Genomic DNA, 20,285 nt, shown 5'->3' with positions numbered 1-20,285 from the left:
GGCGACGGCCTCCAGCCGTACCCTGTCTGCAGTCCCGTCAGGAAGTCTGGCCCCGGTGATGGCCTCCTGCCACCCCGACATGGTTGGGATGGCCTCCAGCCACCCTCCTCCTATTGCTCAAGGGGCGTGGGTGACGGCCTTCTGGCGCGCCAGGGAGGGTAGCTACCAAAGCACCTCGTCCCCTGTGACTTCACAACGACTCTCCCCCTACAGCTGTAGCAAAGTCGAATGTTGCAGCCCCCTGACGGAGAGTGACCTGATCGTGGACTGGTGACGAGGCCCTGTATTATCCCTGGGGCTGTTCTCCTTGCAACAGGTGCCCGAATACAACCTGCCCCTGACGGTCCCCTCCCCGGAACAACGTCTCAGCCCTGACCTGACGACGGGACACCAGGAAGGGGACCACAGTCTCCAGGATCCTGACAGCGTCCTCAGCACCCCGGGACGAGGCCTCCCCAGTTCCCACCCCAAATGACGTCGCTGTCCTACCAGGCGTATACGGGAATGCCTGGAGAAGCTGTTTGGCCCATGTCCTGTGGGCCAGACCTCGGTCCACCGCCCCCAATATGAGGGGCCCCTCACCATGCCCAACCCGAAGGAGACGACCCTCACTCTTGCCCGGGACTAAGTGACTCAGGTGTGTGTGTGTGTGTGAATAACTGACTTATAATGCAGTACAGTGCCAAGTGGAAAGACGTGAGAACTCCTATTCAGTGCAATAGTGACAAGTCATCTGTGATCTCTCTCCCCCCCCCCCCTTGTGATTGTGCCAACCTACCGTGCAACTTAGTTCTCCCACTCCCACCCACCCCCAGTGACCAGACTCACACTCGGTAAGACTCTTAGAACGAGTGTTTAACAGTGAATCAAGGAGCTCCCACAGAACCGGGAGCCACCAAAGCGAGAGCCCATTTGCGGGGGAATATCTAGATCTAAACCCCCCCCCCCCAGCATACGGCACTAAGTTAGAGACAGTGAACTATCCCCACACGCACTCACCCTGATATAATACCGATTGTGTCTCTCGTATCCTGCACGATACGCTCAAACTGATCAGCAGTCCAAGGATTGATGTAACATAAATATTGTGAGATTTGTCTGCCGTTCTTGTCATTTAGAATTAGTGAATACACGTGTAGGTTGTTGCTCGGAGTTTATATGCCCTGTTCCTCTTATGTTTGTGTTCTAGCCCAGGTCTAGAAAAGGAACCAACTACACGCCAGGTGTTTCTAGGATGGAAAGCGGACCTAAAAACACCCAGCATAACAGAGAAAATTGTGGCCGAACATATTTACAATATCTTGAACAAAATGGCATACTTTCCGTTGATCAATTTGGCTTTAGACGAGGAAGAATAGTTGACGATCAGCTATTGTTGACTTATGACTTTGTTACTTCTGGGTTGGATGTTGGATATGTGGTAGATGTGATCTTATTTGATTTCTCTAAAGCTTTTGACATGGTAAGTTACTCTATTTTGATCCAAAAACTCCAAAGTATTGACACTGTAGATGCCTTGTTGAACTGCGTAGGCTCTTTTCTACGGGGAAGGACAATGTATGTGTCTGTCTCGGGTGTCAATAGTAGTTCTAATGAGGTTAAAAGTGGAGTGCCCCAGGGTTCTGTTTTGGGGCCATTACTCTTCTTAATACAGTATATGTCAATCATTTGCCATCCTCTGTTTTGAGTAATTGTAAAATTTTTGCTAACGATCTCAAGATTTACCTAAGGAAGCCTACTGTCCGTCTTCACTCTTGTCATTGGCTTTAGGTACTACTTCTTGTCAGAATGACAATTAATATCTGCACAGTTGCCGATTCATGGGGTCTCGATCTTAATAGGGACAAGTGTGTGACCCTGAGGTTTCAACGTGGTACTGTGGCGTGGCAGCACATTGGTACTTTATCTGAATACCATCTCCAGGGTTATGCAATATCCTTGGTCGACTCTCACAAGGATCTTGGTGTTTTGGTGGACTCCTCCCTCAGATTCCATCTCCATATTAGGTTTATTGTTTACAAAGCTTCTGGGTTGTCTGCCAATTTTCTAAGATGTAGACTACATTATGTAGATCACAGGACTTTATGCTTACCTTGTAGAAAACACATATTAGACCTTTGTTGGAATATGCCTCTTTTGTGTGTGTAACACTGGCTTTATGGGAGATCTTCGTTTACTGGAATCAGTACAAAGATCTTGGACTCGTCATATAGAAGGACTAACCGAACTTCCTTATGGTGAACGACTTAGGATTCTTGATTTATACTCTGTACAGGGGCGTTTATTACACGCAGATTTGATAAAATATTGGAAAAAGATTTCATCATGAATGTAGTATTCACCCTGCTGAAATTTTTACTTTGGCATCTCCATTGGGCACGCGAGGGCATAGATTTAAAATTCTTCGCTCCCCATAGCTGTTTAGAGGCTTGCAGGAGGTTCTTCTCGATTAGGTGTGTCAGTCTGTGGAATTCTTTATATTATGCAGCGTATTCTGTGTCCCGACTTCTCGGGTTCAGGTACGGTGCAACCTTGGATTCTTTGTTCTCGACCGGCTCAGTCACAGGCAAGGAAGGAAAGTCCAAATACAACTGGTCAAAAGGTACACTTATATATTAACAATAGGCAATTACACACACAACCTGTGATCAAAATTATGGGACATACAATAACCAGATAATCTCAGAAGGCTAGCTCTTACAATAAATATTTCCACCTAGTTCAGCGAGTTTGACCTTTACACAGTATTCTACCTTTCTTTACATAAAATAATTCCCACACAGTGTCATATATATGGTTCAAACAATACACCAGGTGCGCTAGGTTCCAGGCATATGACAAAGACAGTCAAGTATATCTCAACATACCCAAACGCGTGACACAGACGATAGTGTATATTCAAATCCTTATATATAGAGTCGTGTATCATAAACGGCCTCCTATGCTAGTCATATGCACCCGCGTGACACAGACGATATCCTAGCTATCCTTATGCTACGTGCGCGTTACAGGGGACGAGAGAATATAGCACTTACAATCTATCCGCGCATGAGGGGCTGAAGGGGGGCGGTGATATAGAATTTCTTATGAGACAGGTAACTGGGGGTACATCACTTGTGATTCGCTTCAGCAAGGACAACACAAGGGGGGGGGGAAGGAGACGGCACTGATGCTGTCTGTCCGTATGCAACACTGGGGGGGGGGGTAGTCACACTTGGAGGCAACACATGACCTGGCACCACGCACTCCGCGCATAAGGTTATTGGTACAGGAGTTCACAGTTCCACACGGGGAGGTAACACTGGGGGAGGGGGCACAAGGGGGGTGCACTGAGGGCGAGGGGGAAAAGGGGTTGGTCCACTGGGATAGGGGCTCACGCTTACTAGGGGACAAACAACTTAAGAGTTTCTTACTCACGGCACTGGCAGAGAGAAGGGCTTGGGTCACGGGTGGCAAGAGGCCCTACACCGGAGGTAGCCGGGTGTTGGGGGTGGGCCGTCTGAAGTGTAGTCCAGGGGTAGATCACCTGTGGGGTTGCCACGAGTTCCACAGGAGTTGGTGGGTGGTGTGGTGGGCGGCCCCCTTACTGTAGAGGCCCTGGGTGATGCGGGGCTCTCAGGGCTAGGGCCAAAGAGGGCCAGGAAGCGCGCCACTAGCCCTTAGTTGTTGTCGGGGTCCTGGGGGGTCAGACCTGGGGAGGCCCGGGCCAAGGGCCAGCTGCAGCGAGGGCAGTGCCCTGGCTGGGCCGCGGTCTCATCCGGCAGGAGTGACTGTCAGGGGAGAATTGCAGCTGCCTGTGCCGGGGGAGGTCTGACAGCTACGGCAGGCGTTGGGGGAGGCCCGCTGACTCCGGGGGCTGTGGCCTCATCTGTGGCAGGAGGCAGTCAGGGATGGACTGCGGCCTCTCATTCAGGCAGACTCCGACAGCGCCTGGGGAGGATGGGGCTGCAGGGAAAAGACACCTGGCCTTGGGGACATCTTGCCCGGTCTGGTCTCTGGTGAGGCACCTGGAGGGGAGCAGATCCCACCCTCTCAGGGAGAGAGGGAGGGAGAGGGGTACCTCGCTCTGCCACAGGAGGGGTGGGCAGAGCAAGAGGCATTACCCTCTGTCGGAGCTCTGGGACTCACAGAGGGAGAGCAGCCGAGGGCCTGCTCTCCTACTTGGCAGGCCTGACAAGCCCTGCCGAAACTCCGGTCCAGGGTGTGCATAGGAGGTCTGGGGGACACTCCCTCCGCCAGGCAGCCCCAGTGGACACTGCCTGCACTCCTAATGGGGACAGGGATGGAGGGGGAGTCTGAGGGGTCTCCTCCAGGGGCCACAGACCCTGGCAACTGGAAGAAGGTGCCTGGTGGGCACTCCCAGCGACAGCCACAGCTCCGGTAAAGTCTGCTCTTCTGCCATAGGGACTGGGATGCCTATCCTGGGAATGTCGGGGAGGGGAGGCCCAGTGGGCACTCCTGGCCTAAGCCACAGCTCTGATGGAGTCTGTCCTCTGTCCATCGAGGTTGGGGCAGCCTTGGGGGACAACCAGTGGTCAGTCCCGAGTGGTATTTCCGGTGGAGTCTACCTCCTGGGGAGTACCAGCGAAGGTTGTCTGGTGGACGTGCCGACTCCCGAAGGTGGGTGGCAGAGCGTGGAGAACCAGCGGTCACTACACCCACAGTATACCCGATGGGTTCTACTGTGCCGCTGCTCCCCTAGGGTGTAACAAACCTCGAGGTTCCTCCTGAGTCCTCTTTCTTGGCAGTGGACTGGGCTTATCCGGTGGACTCGGCGTCTGAGGGTTTGGGACCTTGCCACTGCAAGTCCCACCCCGATTCTGGAGTGTGTTCCCTCCGCTGAAGTGTAGTGTACTTTTACTGTACAATGCCGGGTGGTCTGGCTCCAGGAAAGAGGGGCGTCGGGTCACGTGGGAGATATGTCGTTCCTGCCTGGACGGCGCATCAGGGAAAGCAACCTCTCCATCATCTCCTCGTGGAGTGGGTGTCACCCCCTTGTACTCTCCTCTTGGGGTGGTGGTGTCGGGTTCACCCCGCCACGTGGGTATTTCACTTTACCTGATGATATTGTTGCTCTGAGTTCAGTTTGGTCTTTTAAGTCAGCCTTACATTCTTTTCTAGGCCCTCTTCTTAATCAGTTTCCTGACTAGACTCATACCTAACCACAGACTATTAATTCACCTTTCCTCTTAAAATGCTGGCTGTGGCGGCTCAGGTCACCACCACATCCCCATGAGGAGGACACGGAGGACTAGACGGCGTGCGGAACACGCCCGGGCAATATAGACATAAGTTCACCTGTGCGGCACGCCCCTATTCCCCGGAACTCGCCCTCCGCCACCACCTTAGTCAAAGTATACCACCTTCCGGGCGAGCTGACCACCGACAAGAACGGGGTGGAACTAGCCTAACAGTTCCAAGCAGCACCAAAGTGACGGCCAGTAACCGTGCATTACCTGAGACGGCCTGTAGCCACTCAGAGACAAAAGAGACGGACTGTAGCTACTTTGAAACAAAGGCCATGGCCTGTATCCATGCACCAGTGACAGCCCGTAGCAACACCCAAAAAAAGGCCATGGCCTGTAGCTGGGTCACTAATTAGGAGACTGCCTGTAGCTGCGCTGCCCAGTGCTGCTCACACCCCCCTACAGAAACCAGCGACGGCCTGTAGCCACGCTGGGGAGAGACTGGTACGTCCCCTCTCTTTTTGTAGTTGCCTCGGAGGGCATGACACCGGCGACAGCCTGTAACCGCGCCCATAGAGAGGAGACGACCTGTAGCTACTCCTCTCCTGCACATTGCCCTCCTTGTAGGACTTTGGTGACGGCCTGTAGCTGCACCAACAGGCAGGTGACGGCTGGTAGCCTCACTTCGCCTGTGTTCCCATCAGGGAGTCAGCTCCCGGCGACGGCCTGTAGCTGCGCTGACAGTGAAGGGACGGCCTGTAGCCACCCTCCATCTGTTGCCCAAGGGAACCCAGTGATGGCCTGTAGCTGTGCCGGGGAGAAACGCCAGAGTCTCTCGCCCCCTGTGACTCCACAACGAGACGGTGAGCTGTGCTCAGTTCTGCCCTCCGGCAGGAGCACAGATCGAGGCAACCTCGGGAGGAGGACCACTGCCCTGAGGATCGGTGGAGGCCGTACTGTCCCTGGAGTTGTTCTCCCTCCATCCAGAGGAAAAGGGCGCCCACCTGATGGACTCCAGCAGGGGACAACGACACAGCCCAGCCCTGATGGCGGCACCTCCAGCAGAAGACCGCAGCCAGCACCCCTCTGAGGACGTCCCCTGGATCCCCGAGTAGGCCCACTCCCCACCCCGACGAAGGCGATGCACGTCCTCCACCCAGCGCCTGAGAGAGCGCCTCCAACGCCTGTTTGGCCCCAGTCCTGATGGCCAGACCCCAGTCTCCAGCCCCGACAGCGAGGGGTCTATCGCCACACCCAGCCTGAGCCTCAGCTGAGAGACGATGCCCCTGAGAGTGGTCCCGTGGCCTCGAGACGAAGGGACTCCCAAAGGGCCTCCACCTGCCCCAGGCCGAGAGTTGTGAGCCCTGGACCTCCCCTTCCCCCAGTGAAACAAAGTGGACCTGAAGACAGTGAATTATCAGTGAACAGTGAGGCCGGCACGAGAGTGAGTGTAACGTGATATAAGTGTACAGTGAGGCCAAGAAAGGACATAGACTAGTGAGTGCAAACAGGCGCCTCAGTGAAATCAAGCTATAAGTGTACAGTGAGGCCATGTAAGAACATAAAACAATAAGTGTAAAAGAACAGGCACCTCAGTGATAGCAAGCAGTGAAAATACAGACAGTGACACCTCACCCCCTGTAACGGTGCCGGTAACATAGTGTCATGAACTACTCCCCTTCCTTGTGCAGTCAGTAACACCGTTATGCTAGGTGTTCTTAGGTCAACCTCTCGCCCTAAAGCAGGGGTTCCCAACCTTTATTTACCCATTACCCCATTTTCCACACCTCCCTTCACTCATTACCCCTCATTGCTTATGTTTCCACAATTGCATTTTAGCTGCTTAACATTTTGATGCCTAGATTTTAGTTTGAATGTAGGACTTAATTAAAGGTTAGGCTAAAACCAAGAGAGTTATTGCAAGGAGTAATTTATTTTTATTATTAACACTGATACCAAATAAACATGACTTTAAACATTCATCTCTGAATTTTAGTATAGGTCTGAAAGTCTATCATAACTGGTATGATTTTTAGAATTTTTTTTTTTTTGTTACCTCCCCCATTACCCTTCACAAAAGACCAAATTACCCCACTTGGGGTAATTTACCCAAGGTTGGGAACCCCTGCCCTAAAGTCACCAGCTACTGAGCAGGGTCCTCTTTCGAGACCAGAACTAGAACACCTTAACAGAGGAACAGGGCATAAAAACTCGGCAGGCTACCTTAACACATGTATTGCATTAATTCAACTCTTTTACAATATACATACAATGGTATACAAAAATAGGGCACAGGCACAGTGGCGGGCTTATTAGTGGCAGTACTCACAACATACATATACTGTACATATAGTGAGATTACCCTCCATCTGGAACACATACAAATAATACATGAAGCTTGGAGATATAGTTCACTTATAGTCTTTCTCTCCACAGTCCTTGTGTATAAATCTCTGTTTCTAGACTCAAGTAACACACGGTATGTCGGAGTTCACTGTTCATAGTTACAGTCATTATTTGCTCCCACTGTTCACTGCTGTCAGTTCTAACACAGTGTGAGCATGGTCTATCTCATTTTCTTGGCAGACACTAGGATGACACTACAGAGTCTCTTGGGTGGCCGACACCTGGGTCGTTAGGCAAGGTGGCGGCCGGGTGTAGAGGGTGGGCCCACGGGTGTGCCTTCTCGTAGGAGGCACGGGACTACTGCTCGGGGCGTTGAGGCCCGGGCACGGTCCTGGTCAGGGGTGCAGGGAGGCTTCCTCCTGGCGGAGCCTCAATCTGGGGAGTGACCCTCGGGACTGGGGCCAAACAGGGTCAGGAGTCGCTCCTGATGCCTCTTGCTCTGGATGAAGGGCTGTCATCAGAAGGAGCCCGGAGGTCCCGCCCTGGGGTCCGGGAGACATCCCTGGGAGGCGGGGGACTGTGGTCACCACGCTGCTGGGGTGCCATCAGGGGTTGGCTGTGGCGTCCCTTCCGGGAGGCATCCAACAGGCCCGGGAGCCGGCCGAGGGTGATCTGAAGGGCGTGGATCCCCTCCTCGGCAATCGGGCCCTGCCACCACTCCTCGAACTGCAGCTCCTTCTCGGAACCACACCTGTGGAGAGAGTGGGGAGAACATCCCGTGCGGCCTCTGGGTGGAGGGCAGGCTGTGCCAGAGACTACCTCCGACAGGGAAGCCCTAGAGACTGTGGATGAAGGGCGTATGGTGGCCGACCCTTCCCCGACATGGACAGTGGCCGATGTTGTGGTTTCACAGGCCCTAAAGGGAGCAGCAGAAGGGTGTACAATGGCCCACCATTCCCTGGCACGGACGGTGGCCAATGCAGCGATGCTGCTCCCAAAGGAGGAGGCGGATTAAAATGCCCGCTGCCTGACCTTCAGCCCCGCCACCCCCCACACCACCACCAGGCCACCACCACTCCACCACCCGAGGAGGAGATAACGGGGAGATTAATGACCCAGGGCAAAAGGGTCACCCAACCACCACTGACCTGTGCCCCTTCTCCTCGCAACTGCCCCAACGCCAGGTGAGCTTAGATCCGCAACAACTTCAATGGCGGGTTGACCATCGACAAAAGTGGGGTGGGACTGATATAAAATCAGTCCCTAGTGGTATTGTGGTGACGACCACAGCTTCACCCCAGAAGGGCAGGAGGTCCCTTGGTGAGCCACGAGGTGTTCGCACCTCTGCCACAGTGAGCCACGAGGGAACAACACCCTCTGCCACAACTCTGGTGAGCCACGAGGGGCTAGTACCCTCTGCCACAGTGAGCCACGAGGGAACACCACCCTCTGCCACAACTCTGGTAAGCCACGAGGGGCCAGTACCCTCTGCCACAGTGAGCCACGAGGGAGAAATACCCTCTGCCACTACCAGGACAGGAGGTCCTTTAGTGAACTGTGAGGGAGAAATACCCTCTATAACAAACAGGGCAGGAGGCCCAATAGTGAGCTATAAGGGGCCAACACCCCTAGCCACCCCAAGGGTAAGAGCCCCTTGTATAAAGCCAAAAGTGGGTCCCAGGGCCGATCGACCTGGCGCCACGGCTGTGTTGGAGACAAGAGAGAGAGTCGCCTCTGTGCTACCCTCCCTGTGTAAGAGAGAGAACACGGCCTCCATGTGTCCTCTATCTTCAGCCAACTCCTGCAGGAGTAGCTGGACACCACCCGGGAGAGTTGCCCCGAAGGTGTCCCCCGAGCAAAGACCAAGTCCCAGTCGGGACCTACCTCCCACTCCCGGGAGATTCTTGTCTCCCCCAGGCACCAGCAGGAGACGAGGCCGCAGCCCACACCTGACGGCGCGTCCCCTGACAGACTCCACAGTCCCCGGACCCCCAGGCGAGCCCAGCAGCCTACCAACGCTGTCCTCCTGCCCCAGAGCCTCCGACGCCAGACACGACTTCTCCACCTGTTTGGCTCCAGTCCCGAGGGCCACCACACCAGGTCGAGGCCCCACATAGACGGGCCTCCCTGCACCACGACGACGAGACCAGAGAGGAGGGTCTACATCAGGTCTAGACCCCAGGCAAGAGGGTCTCCCTGCAACGCCTCAGTGGATCGGACCCGGGTCGAGTCTCCCCCCAGCGGGTACGGTGATTCCCGCCACGGGTAGAGCCCCCGGAGGTCCCCTTAAAGTGACAGAGTGATATCGCCCCAGAAAAACGGGCAAGATCAGTGACATCCCCTCCTATATCCGAGAAAGTGAAACAGGGACAGTGATACAGTGACAGTGTGAATAAGAGGGATCCCACTTATAAGTGCCCGTGATTACTTGCCCTTTATTAAAGACTATAATTCTGGACCCGTGAATCTAGTGTTGTTCCCCCAGCCCAGAATAGAGGAGTTCCCCCTTGCCAGTTTACGCGCGGGCGAGTGTCCCCGCGCTGAGCCCAACAAGTCAATTGTAGTGATCTGCTCCCCCTGTCCTTTTATAGTAATATTCCTCCCCTGGACCATTAAACCTATATATTCCTCTTGTGCCAGTGAACTAAGACCTTTTGGGCTATGATGAAAGACAGTCACATCCACTTATAGAACCCCAACCCATTGTAAAGTGTAATTACAGTGTATGTTAAATATCCCGTGCTATCTTAACGTAACTTTGTATATCTGTATCCCCTGTCCAGAATATCATTCTATGTAATATTGTAACGGTGTTAGAATTAAGGTAATAGATGTGTTAAAGGTGGACTGCCTAGTTTTTATGTCCTGTTCCTTTGTTGGTGCTTTACTTCCGGTCCGGAAAGAGGACCCCGCTCAGTCGCTAGTGTTTTTAGTACGAGGAGTCGGCCTAAAAACACTCAGCATAACACGGATGAAGGGCGTATGGTGGCTGACCCTTCCCCGACATAGACATTGGCCGATGTCTCGGTTCCACCTCCCTCTGGAGTACCAGCCGACATGCATACAGTGGCCGACACATCCAACCCAGAGCGTAAGTGGCTGCCACCGCGGGCCTGGTTCCAGGTACGGCTGCAGCAGAAGGGCGTACAGTGGCCGACTCTTCCCCGACACGGGGGGTGGCCGATGCCACGGTGCTGCAGGGGGTAACAGCAGAAGGACGTACGGTGGCCGATCCTTCCCCGACCAGACTTCCTGCTGTGACAACTGGTGTCCTGTGCGATACTCTACCCACTAATACCAGCCTACAGATTGTCTATCTGTTCCACAGCAGTTGAATTTGTCAATATACGTGTAAGATGTTGCCCTGTGTTTTTATGTCCTGCCCTCTCTTGTTTGCTTAAGCTCCGGTCTAGAGAGGGAACCCAGCTGCACTCTAGGCGTTCTAGGGACGGGAAGCCGCCCCCTAGCCTAATCACCTAGCATAACACCTATGTACCCTGCGTTGAAATTTCTCTGTTTACTGCAATACTAACAGAATTTCCCATTAATACACCCTGTTAGTATTATTTTACTCTGCTTAAGGTACACAACTCAGTCTTTTCATCGATATTTGATTTATTTTGCTGTCCCATTTGACTGGCGTATCTGCAGATTTGTGCTACCCATGTTTTCCTCTCACATCCTAACTAAGTGTAAAAGAGTAGCCAACTAGATGAGTAAACCAGGTGAGTGGAATGAGAGATGTATATTATACTATAAAGTGGAAGGGCGACAGGTTAGTCTTGCTTTCAATGTAACTAAATAGTCAAGCCCCAAATACTCTTGGAGGAGGACATTCGGGGAAAAATAAAATTTGCGTCCTACTGCACTCAGTAACGGTCTATAGACTCTGAAAATTATGTATGTGCAGTAATGCTCTACATTACTCGCCGTGCGATTACATTATAAAAATGTGATGAAAACCACTGAGAACCTCGTAATAGTAATCTTGGGAAACTTGGAAGAGAAAAATAAAATGGAATGTGTTTGAGATAACGGGGTTGAAAGAGAGTTACCCTTTTTTGGGGGGGTGGGGGAGGTCAGCATTATTTGGGCTGTCAGCCAGGCAGAACAGAATTTAAGCATCACAGTACTGATAACTTACTAATGTGAAATGGGTTTTAGTCGAGTTGGTCTTCGTTCGAATCGTCCAGTATAAGAGTCCGAGTAACCTTAGGCAAAAATGTAATGTTATTTCTGTCTCTGTAATACTTAATTGGATAATGAGAATGGCCATTGAAATATGGTTGTTGTACTGATCTTTATCAAACTTCTCTTCGGCCAGAACTTTGGGTAAATAAGTGATAATAATGATATCTCGAATATCTCGCAAAGGGCGAGACAAAACGAGAGAAAAGTTGGTGGTTGCGTTTACTAGTCCGTCCTTCTCTTATTTTTTTACGTATTTCTTCGTTATTCGTTCCTAGAATTCGTGTTCTAGGTGTGAATAACTTCCTGTCAATCAATAATGAGTGAAGACAATACAGAAATCAAAGGTAAGAGTTTGTAGGAAGAGTAAAGCTGAGCATCATAGGTGGCTGGGTGGGGACAGCTTCTGATTTGCCATACGGAATTGACAGTGTTGACGCAGTGTTTTGTGTTTATCGTGGGTTAATAATGACTAAAGAACTTGACAAGTGCCACTGATTATCCCGAACAGCAACCCCTTCTGGAAGATAAATGTGTAAGTCATCTCTCATTGTTCCTCTATAAGTGTTTATTGGTTTACCGAGCACAACTGTAAACCATAGAAGACTGAACGCCTAAGCTTAAGTTGCTAGGCTAGTTTTGAGATTGTAGCAAGAGCAAAATTATAAACGACCCGGTATACCATGAAGTTACCATAGAATCCTCATCAGAATATGACGACAATGATGCGGTATTTCCAAATTTCTTATTGGAATGAAGCTTTGACAGGATCCTTGTATTTTTTATAGATTAGCATGTATAGGGGGCTTCTTTTAAATGTTTTTTAAAAAAGCTCGTAAATAGGGGTTTACAGTATTGTATGTAATACTGTATATTAATTCTTCACCAGGTGGGTGCGGCCTTTTCATATTTTCTGTTGAAATGAGTCTTTCACAGGTTAGCTACTTGTTATTATTTCTAAATTACCACAGCTACTGGGGATTTTTATGAACTTCTGAAAGCTATAAATGAGGTTTTAGAATGCATAAATATTCAGTAAATTTCGGAAAATACACCCAACTGACTGACATTAATTAACCCGTACCATCCCAGGCATTTTTGTAATTTTATGCCCACCCAATCCCGGACCAAAAAAGGAAAAAATTTTTATTGCATGAAAATTCAAAAGGACATATAAATAAAGGAAAAGCAAAATAAAAGTACTCCTTATAGGAGAAATAAGTGCAGGATGACCGTCCATTGTGTTTCTAGCCCAGTTTCTCAAGCCGTGATCTACATTTTCCCACTCAGCTGGGCGGGATGAGAGAGAACGGGAGGAGAGTGAGGGAATCCCTGTTCTCAATATCCTTCTCCACTGACTCATATTCCTCCCCAGAAGAGTCATCCAGGACTTCCCATTCCATAGAATCACTAAATGAGGGGACAGAGGGTCCATGTGATAGTGTCAACTACCTTCTCCAGCCCAGTGAGGTGGAAAAATGGCGTGACTTCCGCGACATTCTAACGCTGTGGTGGACAGTGGCACACTGGTGTTACCCAGCCATGTGGAACCAAACTCATTGCTACAAGTGCTTGTGCACAATGTTGCCAATACATTAACCCCTACACCGCGGGCTTGTTTACCAATTACTTGCGTGTCCCGCGGGGTTATTTGGGCTCCGAGAGACTCTCAAAAAATATTTGCTAAAAATCAGTTATTAGTCCTAGAATAATAAAATTATATATGCTTATAGCACATACCTTCAGCTTTCTCCTGGAATGATTGTTGAGCCTTCGTCAGTTTCCGTAGGACTTGTGGAGACCTCTGAAGTAGGGTAACTAAGTCTCCACTTTACACTTCCCGACAACCCGTTATATGATTACCACAGCCAGATACAAACACTATAAACACTATTCTACCATTTTCAAGTAGTCTGGGATCCATACTAAAAAAACAGTGTGAAAGCAATGGAAATTACGAGCGTCTGATCGCCGCACTTGCGCTAGTTCGCTCTAGGCACTCTGTCATTTATTATTCATAAAACCCCTCACACTTTATATTTCTATTACTATATCACACTTATATATATCTGGAGTCTTTCTCCATAAGTTTCATTCAGTCGTATTATTTTATTGTCACTGAAGTCATTCTATTTTTCAGTCAGTAAAATACGAAGAGCCAATGGATTCACTCTCACTGTTATAACATAAATTATTTGTACTCATATTCTTATATTACTAATTACTTACATTACTATTTACATTTTCTATTCTATTTTCAATATTTACCCTTCTATTTTACTTACAATATGTTATTCACTGTCACTTTCAGTAAGATGAAACTATAGTACACTGTTCAATCATATGAACTGAACATCCATTGCTTTCACCTGCTATTTACACATTATTTACACATTATTTCCAAATAATTCTGCTTCCACACTTGCACTGTTAGAACTGCTTCTGGCTGTGATAATCGAAGAAGCAGGTTACACAGAGGGGAACCTGGCATTCAGCGCACTGCCAAGAGGTGCGTTTATGCTCAGGTGTGCGGCGTGTGGTATGCGCACATACCTGACACCTGCGAATCGCAGCCTTCCTTTTCCCTGTGGCAGGCATTAGCTCAAGTCTGTGCCGCTCTCCATATACGCCCTCTGCTCAAGTCGGTCGGGAAGTGTAACTGGATGGCGCTTGGAGTTGCTGTTGCACCTTACTATATTTTTCCAGCAGCTGCTGGACACAAGTCCTGGCGAACAACCTCAGGGAGAAGGACTTGGGTGACTTTACCTTCATCTTGTACAGGATGAAGGCGTTCAGCATCGTCATATCTATGAGATGCAGAAAAACTTTCCTGTACCACCTAGTATTCTTCCTGAGGCAGTCGATCTCACCAATCATCATGTCGGACTTGTCCACCAGCCGCATGTTTATATTATAGTCCAACACAGCATCAGGTTTCATCACAGGTTCGCCTGTCCTACGGTCGACCTTCCCACTGTCTCTCATCTCCCCTTATGTACGGTGGTGAGCATGTGCACGACTCTCTTGTCATGCCACCGTATTGCCAGCATCTTCTCAGACTTGCGTAGGTGCACGTCTCCTCGCTGCGAGTTTCCTGCCTCTGGGAATTTGGGGAAGTTGGCACGATTACTTTTGACAGTGCCGCAGGAGCCAATGCCGTGCTCAGAAAGGTATTTGGCAAGTTTCGGTGCTGTATAGTAGTTGTCTGTATACAGCACATGATTCCCACCAAAATACTTTTCTAGGAGCACTTTCACTACACAGCCTGAGAAGCCAAGGGGTGTGTTTTATCGAGATCGACAGTGCTGGCTGAATATATGACGAAGTCAAGGATGTACCCTGCCTTACAGTCGCACAGTACAAAGAACTTAATTCCAAAGCGATGGCGTTTGCTTGGAATGTACTGAACAAACCGAAGACGTCCTCTGAACAGAACCAAGGACTCATCAATGACAACCTTCTGAAATGGGTGGAAGAATGACATGAACTTATCCTTCATTCTGTTCAGAATCTCCCGGATCTTCCAGAGTGGGTCGGTTTGGGAAGGTACATCGTTGTCGGCAAAGTGCAGGTTTCCTCATGATGTTCCGGAAGCGATCTCTGGCCATGTACTTGTTGAAGGTCGGTGAGGGTAGTAAGGGGTCCATGGACCAGTATTCTTCCAACTCATGCTTCTTGGAGTGTGGCATAAGAAGCATGAGGGCAAAGAACACATACAGCTCCTGCACTCCCAGCATGGTCCACTGTTGCATCTTGGCTGCACCTGTACCACTAGCAGCACGTTGTGATTCGAACCTGTTAGTCTCATCACATATGTGCTGCATGACTTCGTCATCTAGGAAGGCCAAAAGGTAGTCGACACACTCAGCATTTTCGTCCATAGTGAAGGCAGGCTGAACTCCTGACGAGCTCTCATCGAAAACCAGGTTTTCGGGGACAAAATCTGACCCTTCCGTCCACGCGAAGGCGTCCAGGATTCCCTGGCGTGGCGGTGGAGGGATGGTGGTGGTGGTGGTGGAGGTTGGCTGAGAGGGAGGCTTATCACGGTCAAGGTCACTCGCACTGACCCTAGGTTGCCGTACAGCACTAGCAGCCCTTACCCTACTAGCTACACTACTTCTCACTCTCTTAGATCTACCTCTACCTCTACGGCCGGCCTTCACTGTTGATGCTGGTGGTGACTCCGACGACGAAGACTCCGGAGATAACTCAGCCGACGATGATGACGAGATGAGTAAAGCGGGGCTTGGGGAACGGAGGAGGAATGATCTCGTGACTCATGGCGGGCTGGGTCACGTGGGGGCATTGTTCTGGGGGCTAACACGCCGCCTTTCACTCCCTTCCCAAATTCTTTTCCTTCCTGCACTAAAGGCTCCTTTCCCTTGGAGCTACACACAGATTCACTGGTAGGAGCACTTGTTGTCGCTGTTTCTGGCGCGATAAGTTCACCCGGCTCATCACACGATTCACCGGAATCGTCAAAATCGCTGTCCATTATTATCATCGACAATTCAGCAAGTTCTCGTGCCACTGCAGAGTCACTGAGGCCTTTCCTGCTTGCCTCAACACTTTTCTTGGGGGTAGAGGTCACGGGGCCCTTGGTAAATGGGCGCAGAAGCGGCAGGAATGGCGGGCTGAGTGCGACATGTTGTCTCTGCAGTGGAGGACAAGGAACTAAATGCCGCGGCTTATCTGAGAAGGGAAGGGTTGACAATGACACTTTAGGCTGACTGCTGCTAACTTACAGGCTAATTTTTTATAGGTAGAAAATCTCGGCAATAAATAAAGAAATAGGTACTTCCAGGTGAATGTAAATGTCAATTAGGATTCTCCCTTCCTTTCTGATATATATTTTTATTACAGACATCGATTACAAGGCATAAATCAAAGGGGAAATTACCGTGGTAATGTAGCGAATGAATGCACGTGAGGTTTTGTCAGGTGATAATTGGGCAATTTCAGGAGTATAACACTATCACTTACCTGTTTTTTTTTTGGTATATATTATTGGGTAAAAATATTAAGTATAGGGCTTATTTCAATGGATGAAATCTGTGGAAAAAGAAGAGGGAAATTCCTAGCGCAGCGCGGCGTGGGAGGTGAGAGGAGAGGGTAATGGAGGGCAAGTAGGGAGGGGAGTCAAGAAGGGGGTAAATTATCTGAGAAGGGAAGGGTTGACAATGACACTTTAGGCTTACTGCTGCTAACTTACATGCTAATTTTTTATAGGTAGAAAATCTCGGCAATAAATATAGAAATAGGTAGTTCCAGGTGACTGTAAATGTCAATTAGGATTCTCCCTTCCTTTCTGATATATATTTTTATTACAGACATCGATTACAAGGCATAAATCAAAGGGGAAATTACCGTGGTAATGTAGCGAATGAATGCACGTGAGGTGTTGTCAGGTGATAATTAGGCAATTTCTGGAGTATAACACTATCACTTACCTGTTTTTTTTTTGGTATATATTATTGGGTAAAAATATAGGGCATAGGCCTTATTTCAATGGATGAAATCTGTGGAAAGAGAAGGGGGAAATTTCCATAGCGCAGCGCGGCGTGGGAGGTGAGAGGAGAGGGTAATGGAGGGCAGGTAGGGAGGGGAGTCAGGAAGGGGTTAAAATAGCTAAAATGTCAACAATGGATGGGAGTACAGATGAGATTTGGAGTGCTGACTAGTGTTGAACATTGGCAGTACTGATATATGATACAAGCCACCACTTGAGAGCCCGGGATAATTCAAAATAACACAGAATCACAAAAGTGACGCCCCGCGGTATGATCCATTGTAGCCGAGCGTCACGAAAGTGACGCCCCGCGGTTAAGGGGTTAAGCTACTCCTTAGCAAAAAATTTGCTAGATTGAAGCAGAGACGCGCTACAGCACTCGAATTATGCTGTCGGCACCATCACGTCGCTGGGATTACTCGAGACGTTTTGTACCGTCGGCACTATGCCGACGGTGGGATTGTATGGGTTAATATGCTCATTGCTGAATTTACCATAAGCAATTTAAGCATTTTCTCATAAGCATTTGTTGCAAATGCCTTTCTTCGTACATAAAATGGGAAATGGGTGGAAGATTCTCCAATTCCTATCTCCGTCTTTCATTGAATTTAACTTAATTTAATCTTGTCTGGATTTAGATTCAGTTATAGATGGAACTGCTAACTGAACAACCCCCACTCCTATTTCTTGTCTTCTTAGTACCGGTACTGTACTAAAAAGTGCATTTGCAATGAATATATATGGAAGAAAAATTGATTAAAAATGCATAAACTAAATGATGAACATATGAATTTCACTCTACATTAGTTGGGTGTATTTCTGAAATACAGTAATACCAAATATCCCTCTGACGTCTGCCAGTAGCTGGCCACATTTAACATTCCTAACATGCAAGTGTGGTTAGGTTGGATTAGGCTTGGTTTGGCTAGGTTAGGTGTGGTTAAATCATTATGTTTCCCATTGCTTTGACATGGGATACCGGTACACTGACACGTCCAGTCTGAGCGATGGTTGGTAAACTGTGGCCAGTCAGAGAGATCGTTGGTAAACATTGCTGTGGGCGACCTGACCACTTCCTTAAATTCCCCAAAATAGGTACATTTTGTCTTTTTCCAATCACTTTTTGCAGTACCAAAATTACTTACCTTTAGATGTTTGGTAAAGAATTACCCTTAATACTTTGTATATCTTAGACTTTACAAAACATGGGGATGGAAGTAGTGGAAGCAGTGAAGAAAGTCAAAATGGGAAAAGCTCAAGGAACTGGAGTGTGTGGTGAAATGCTGAAGCATGGGGGAGAGATATTGGTAGAATGGATGTGGAAGATGTGCAGATTGGCCTGGGAAGAAGGTAATGTCCCAGAGGAATGGAAGTCAGGTACAGTACATCCCCACAGTACGTGAGTCCTGAGTATGCGCTCCCCCTTGTACGGGAGGACCTATTTTCTTTTTTATTTTAGTGTATTTTTTATTATTACGCAAATTGAACTCCTTGTAAGCAAGACGGGCAGCAAAGCGTGGCCCAAATCCGGGGTTTAACCCGAGTACGCGACATTGCCCCCCCCCCCAAGAAGCGATAATGGGTAAAGGTGAGCAGCCATATTCTTGTTGGTTTAGTTAAGCCATATCCTTGTTGATTTACCGTACCTAGTAAAGCCATTTTCTCTCTTTCACTTTCCATGTTCCATCATTCCCCTTCACCACTCACTCTCATCCCCACTCCCACTCCCCCACAGCTTCTCCTCCCCCCTCCCTCTGCACTCAACATCTCCCCCTTACACCATTCCTCCTCTCACCTACTCCCTCTTTGCCCCCACTTCCTACCTCCCCCTATCCCTCCATTATCTTAGGTACCGTAATATGTCTTAGATGGTTTCCATGTATAGTACAATACTTAGGTCTGAAAGGCATCTCAAGGGTTGCCCATGAAGGGGGTTGCCGCCCATATGTAATTTTTCCCATGAGTTTATGTACAGTACCCTCGCGTCCAACACGGTAATATTGTCATGCACAGGTCTCGTGTTGGACCAAAAACGTGTTGGACAAGCAACAGAGCTTATGGGGAAAAATGAATTATGTCAGCAACCCTAGGAAAAGTCACCCTAAATACCTACTACATACCTTTACATATATTGGTACTACTGTAATTATAATAAATGGTGCTGTACTATGAATGATACCTAACCTTTTAGGATGGTGTTGGTGGGCTTGCTGGGAATGGAAGGTGGTATCCGAGCCTGTAGGTAGTCCTACTGGGTCCCCGGAGGATGGCTGCTGGCATCACTAGCGGGTAAAGGCTGCTGCTCCTCCTCAACCTCCCTCATAAATCGTGCGAAATCACACTCAGAATCACTATCCTCATCCACATCCATGGAAAGTCCGGCTTCTGCCTGTCCTAGCACTCCGTAAGCCTTCACTGCTGCCAGGATCTTGTCTTGGTTTTTTATTATGGTCATCACGCTGGCTTCATTCATGTCGTAGTCCTTGGCGATGTCCACTTTCCTCTCCCTTTTCTTCTTCCTCTCGATGATTTCTAGCTTGGTGGCCTGTGGGAGGTGCCGCCGCTTCTTGAGGTTCTCAGAAGGCTTCCTAGGCATCATGAGCAGGATAAAATGCAATTGCAAGAGCAGAAAATGCAGCAAGGAAAAAACACCTTCCAATGTTTTCCCAGGAATGATTATTGCTTCTATGGGCGGGAGTCATCTGAGTGTGCTTTGCGCATTACGGAGATTATTCTCTTGGGCATGGAAGCATACATTCCCTTTACATGTCCTCTGCCTAATGCAATAAAGCCATAGTTTAATCATGCTTGTTCTAGTGCTGTCCACAACAAGGAGAGGGCTTATAAAAGGTACCGGTGCCACCCCACCCCTGAATCACATCTTATTTATGTTTCTGCCTGGAATTGTGTTAAGGCTGTTCTTCGCTCTGCTAAAAATAATGTCATCTGTACTTAATGCTCTCAACTCTCCAACTCGAATTCGTCCCACTCCTTGTGGCACCTTGCCAAAAACCTTTCTAACAACTTTACCTCATCTTCTTTCCCTCCTCTTTTTT

The 20,285-nt window shown here is 49.1% G+C and overlaps 1 protein-coding gene across 2 annotated transcripts in view; it reads left to right on the top strand.

The window, feature by feature from the left end:
- Window positions 1–11,967: 11,967 nt before the first annotated feature.
- Ythdc1 (YTH domain containing 1) overlaps window positions 11,968–20,285 on the top strand; it is a 314,054-nt gene continuing 305,736 nt past the window's right edge. For both annotated transcript variants that reach the window (XM_080284977.1, XM_080284976.1), the window contains exon 1: window positions 11,968–12,067. In XM_080284977.1, coding sequence (XP_080141103.1) covers window positions 12,040–12,067 — 28 coding nt within the window. In that variant the 5' untranslated portion in view covers window positions 11,968–12,039. The remainder of the gene's footprint in view (window positions 12,068–20,285) is intronic.

Source organism: Coenobita brevimanus, chromosome 103 (assembly GCF_032717465.1).
Source record: "Coenobita brevimanus isolate Jiangsu-jjx chromosome 103, ASM3271746v2, whole genome shotgun sequence".
NCBI classification, from domain to species: domain Eukaryota; kingdom Metazoa; phylum Arthropoda; class Malacostraca; order Decapoda; family Coenobitidae; genus Coenobita; species Coenobita brevimanus.
The sequence above is the reverse complement of the archived record's forward strand: the minus strand, read 5'-3'. Positions and strand labels throughout refer to the sequence as shown.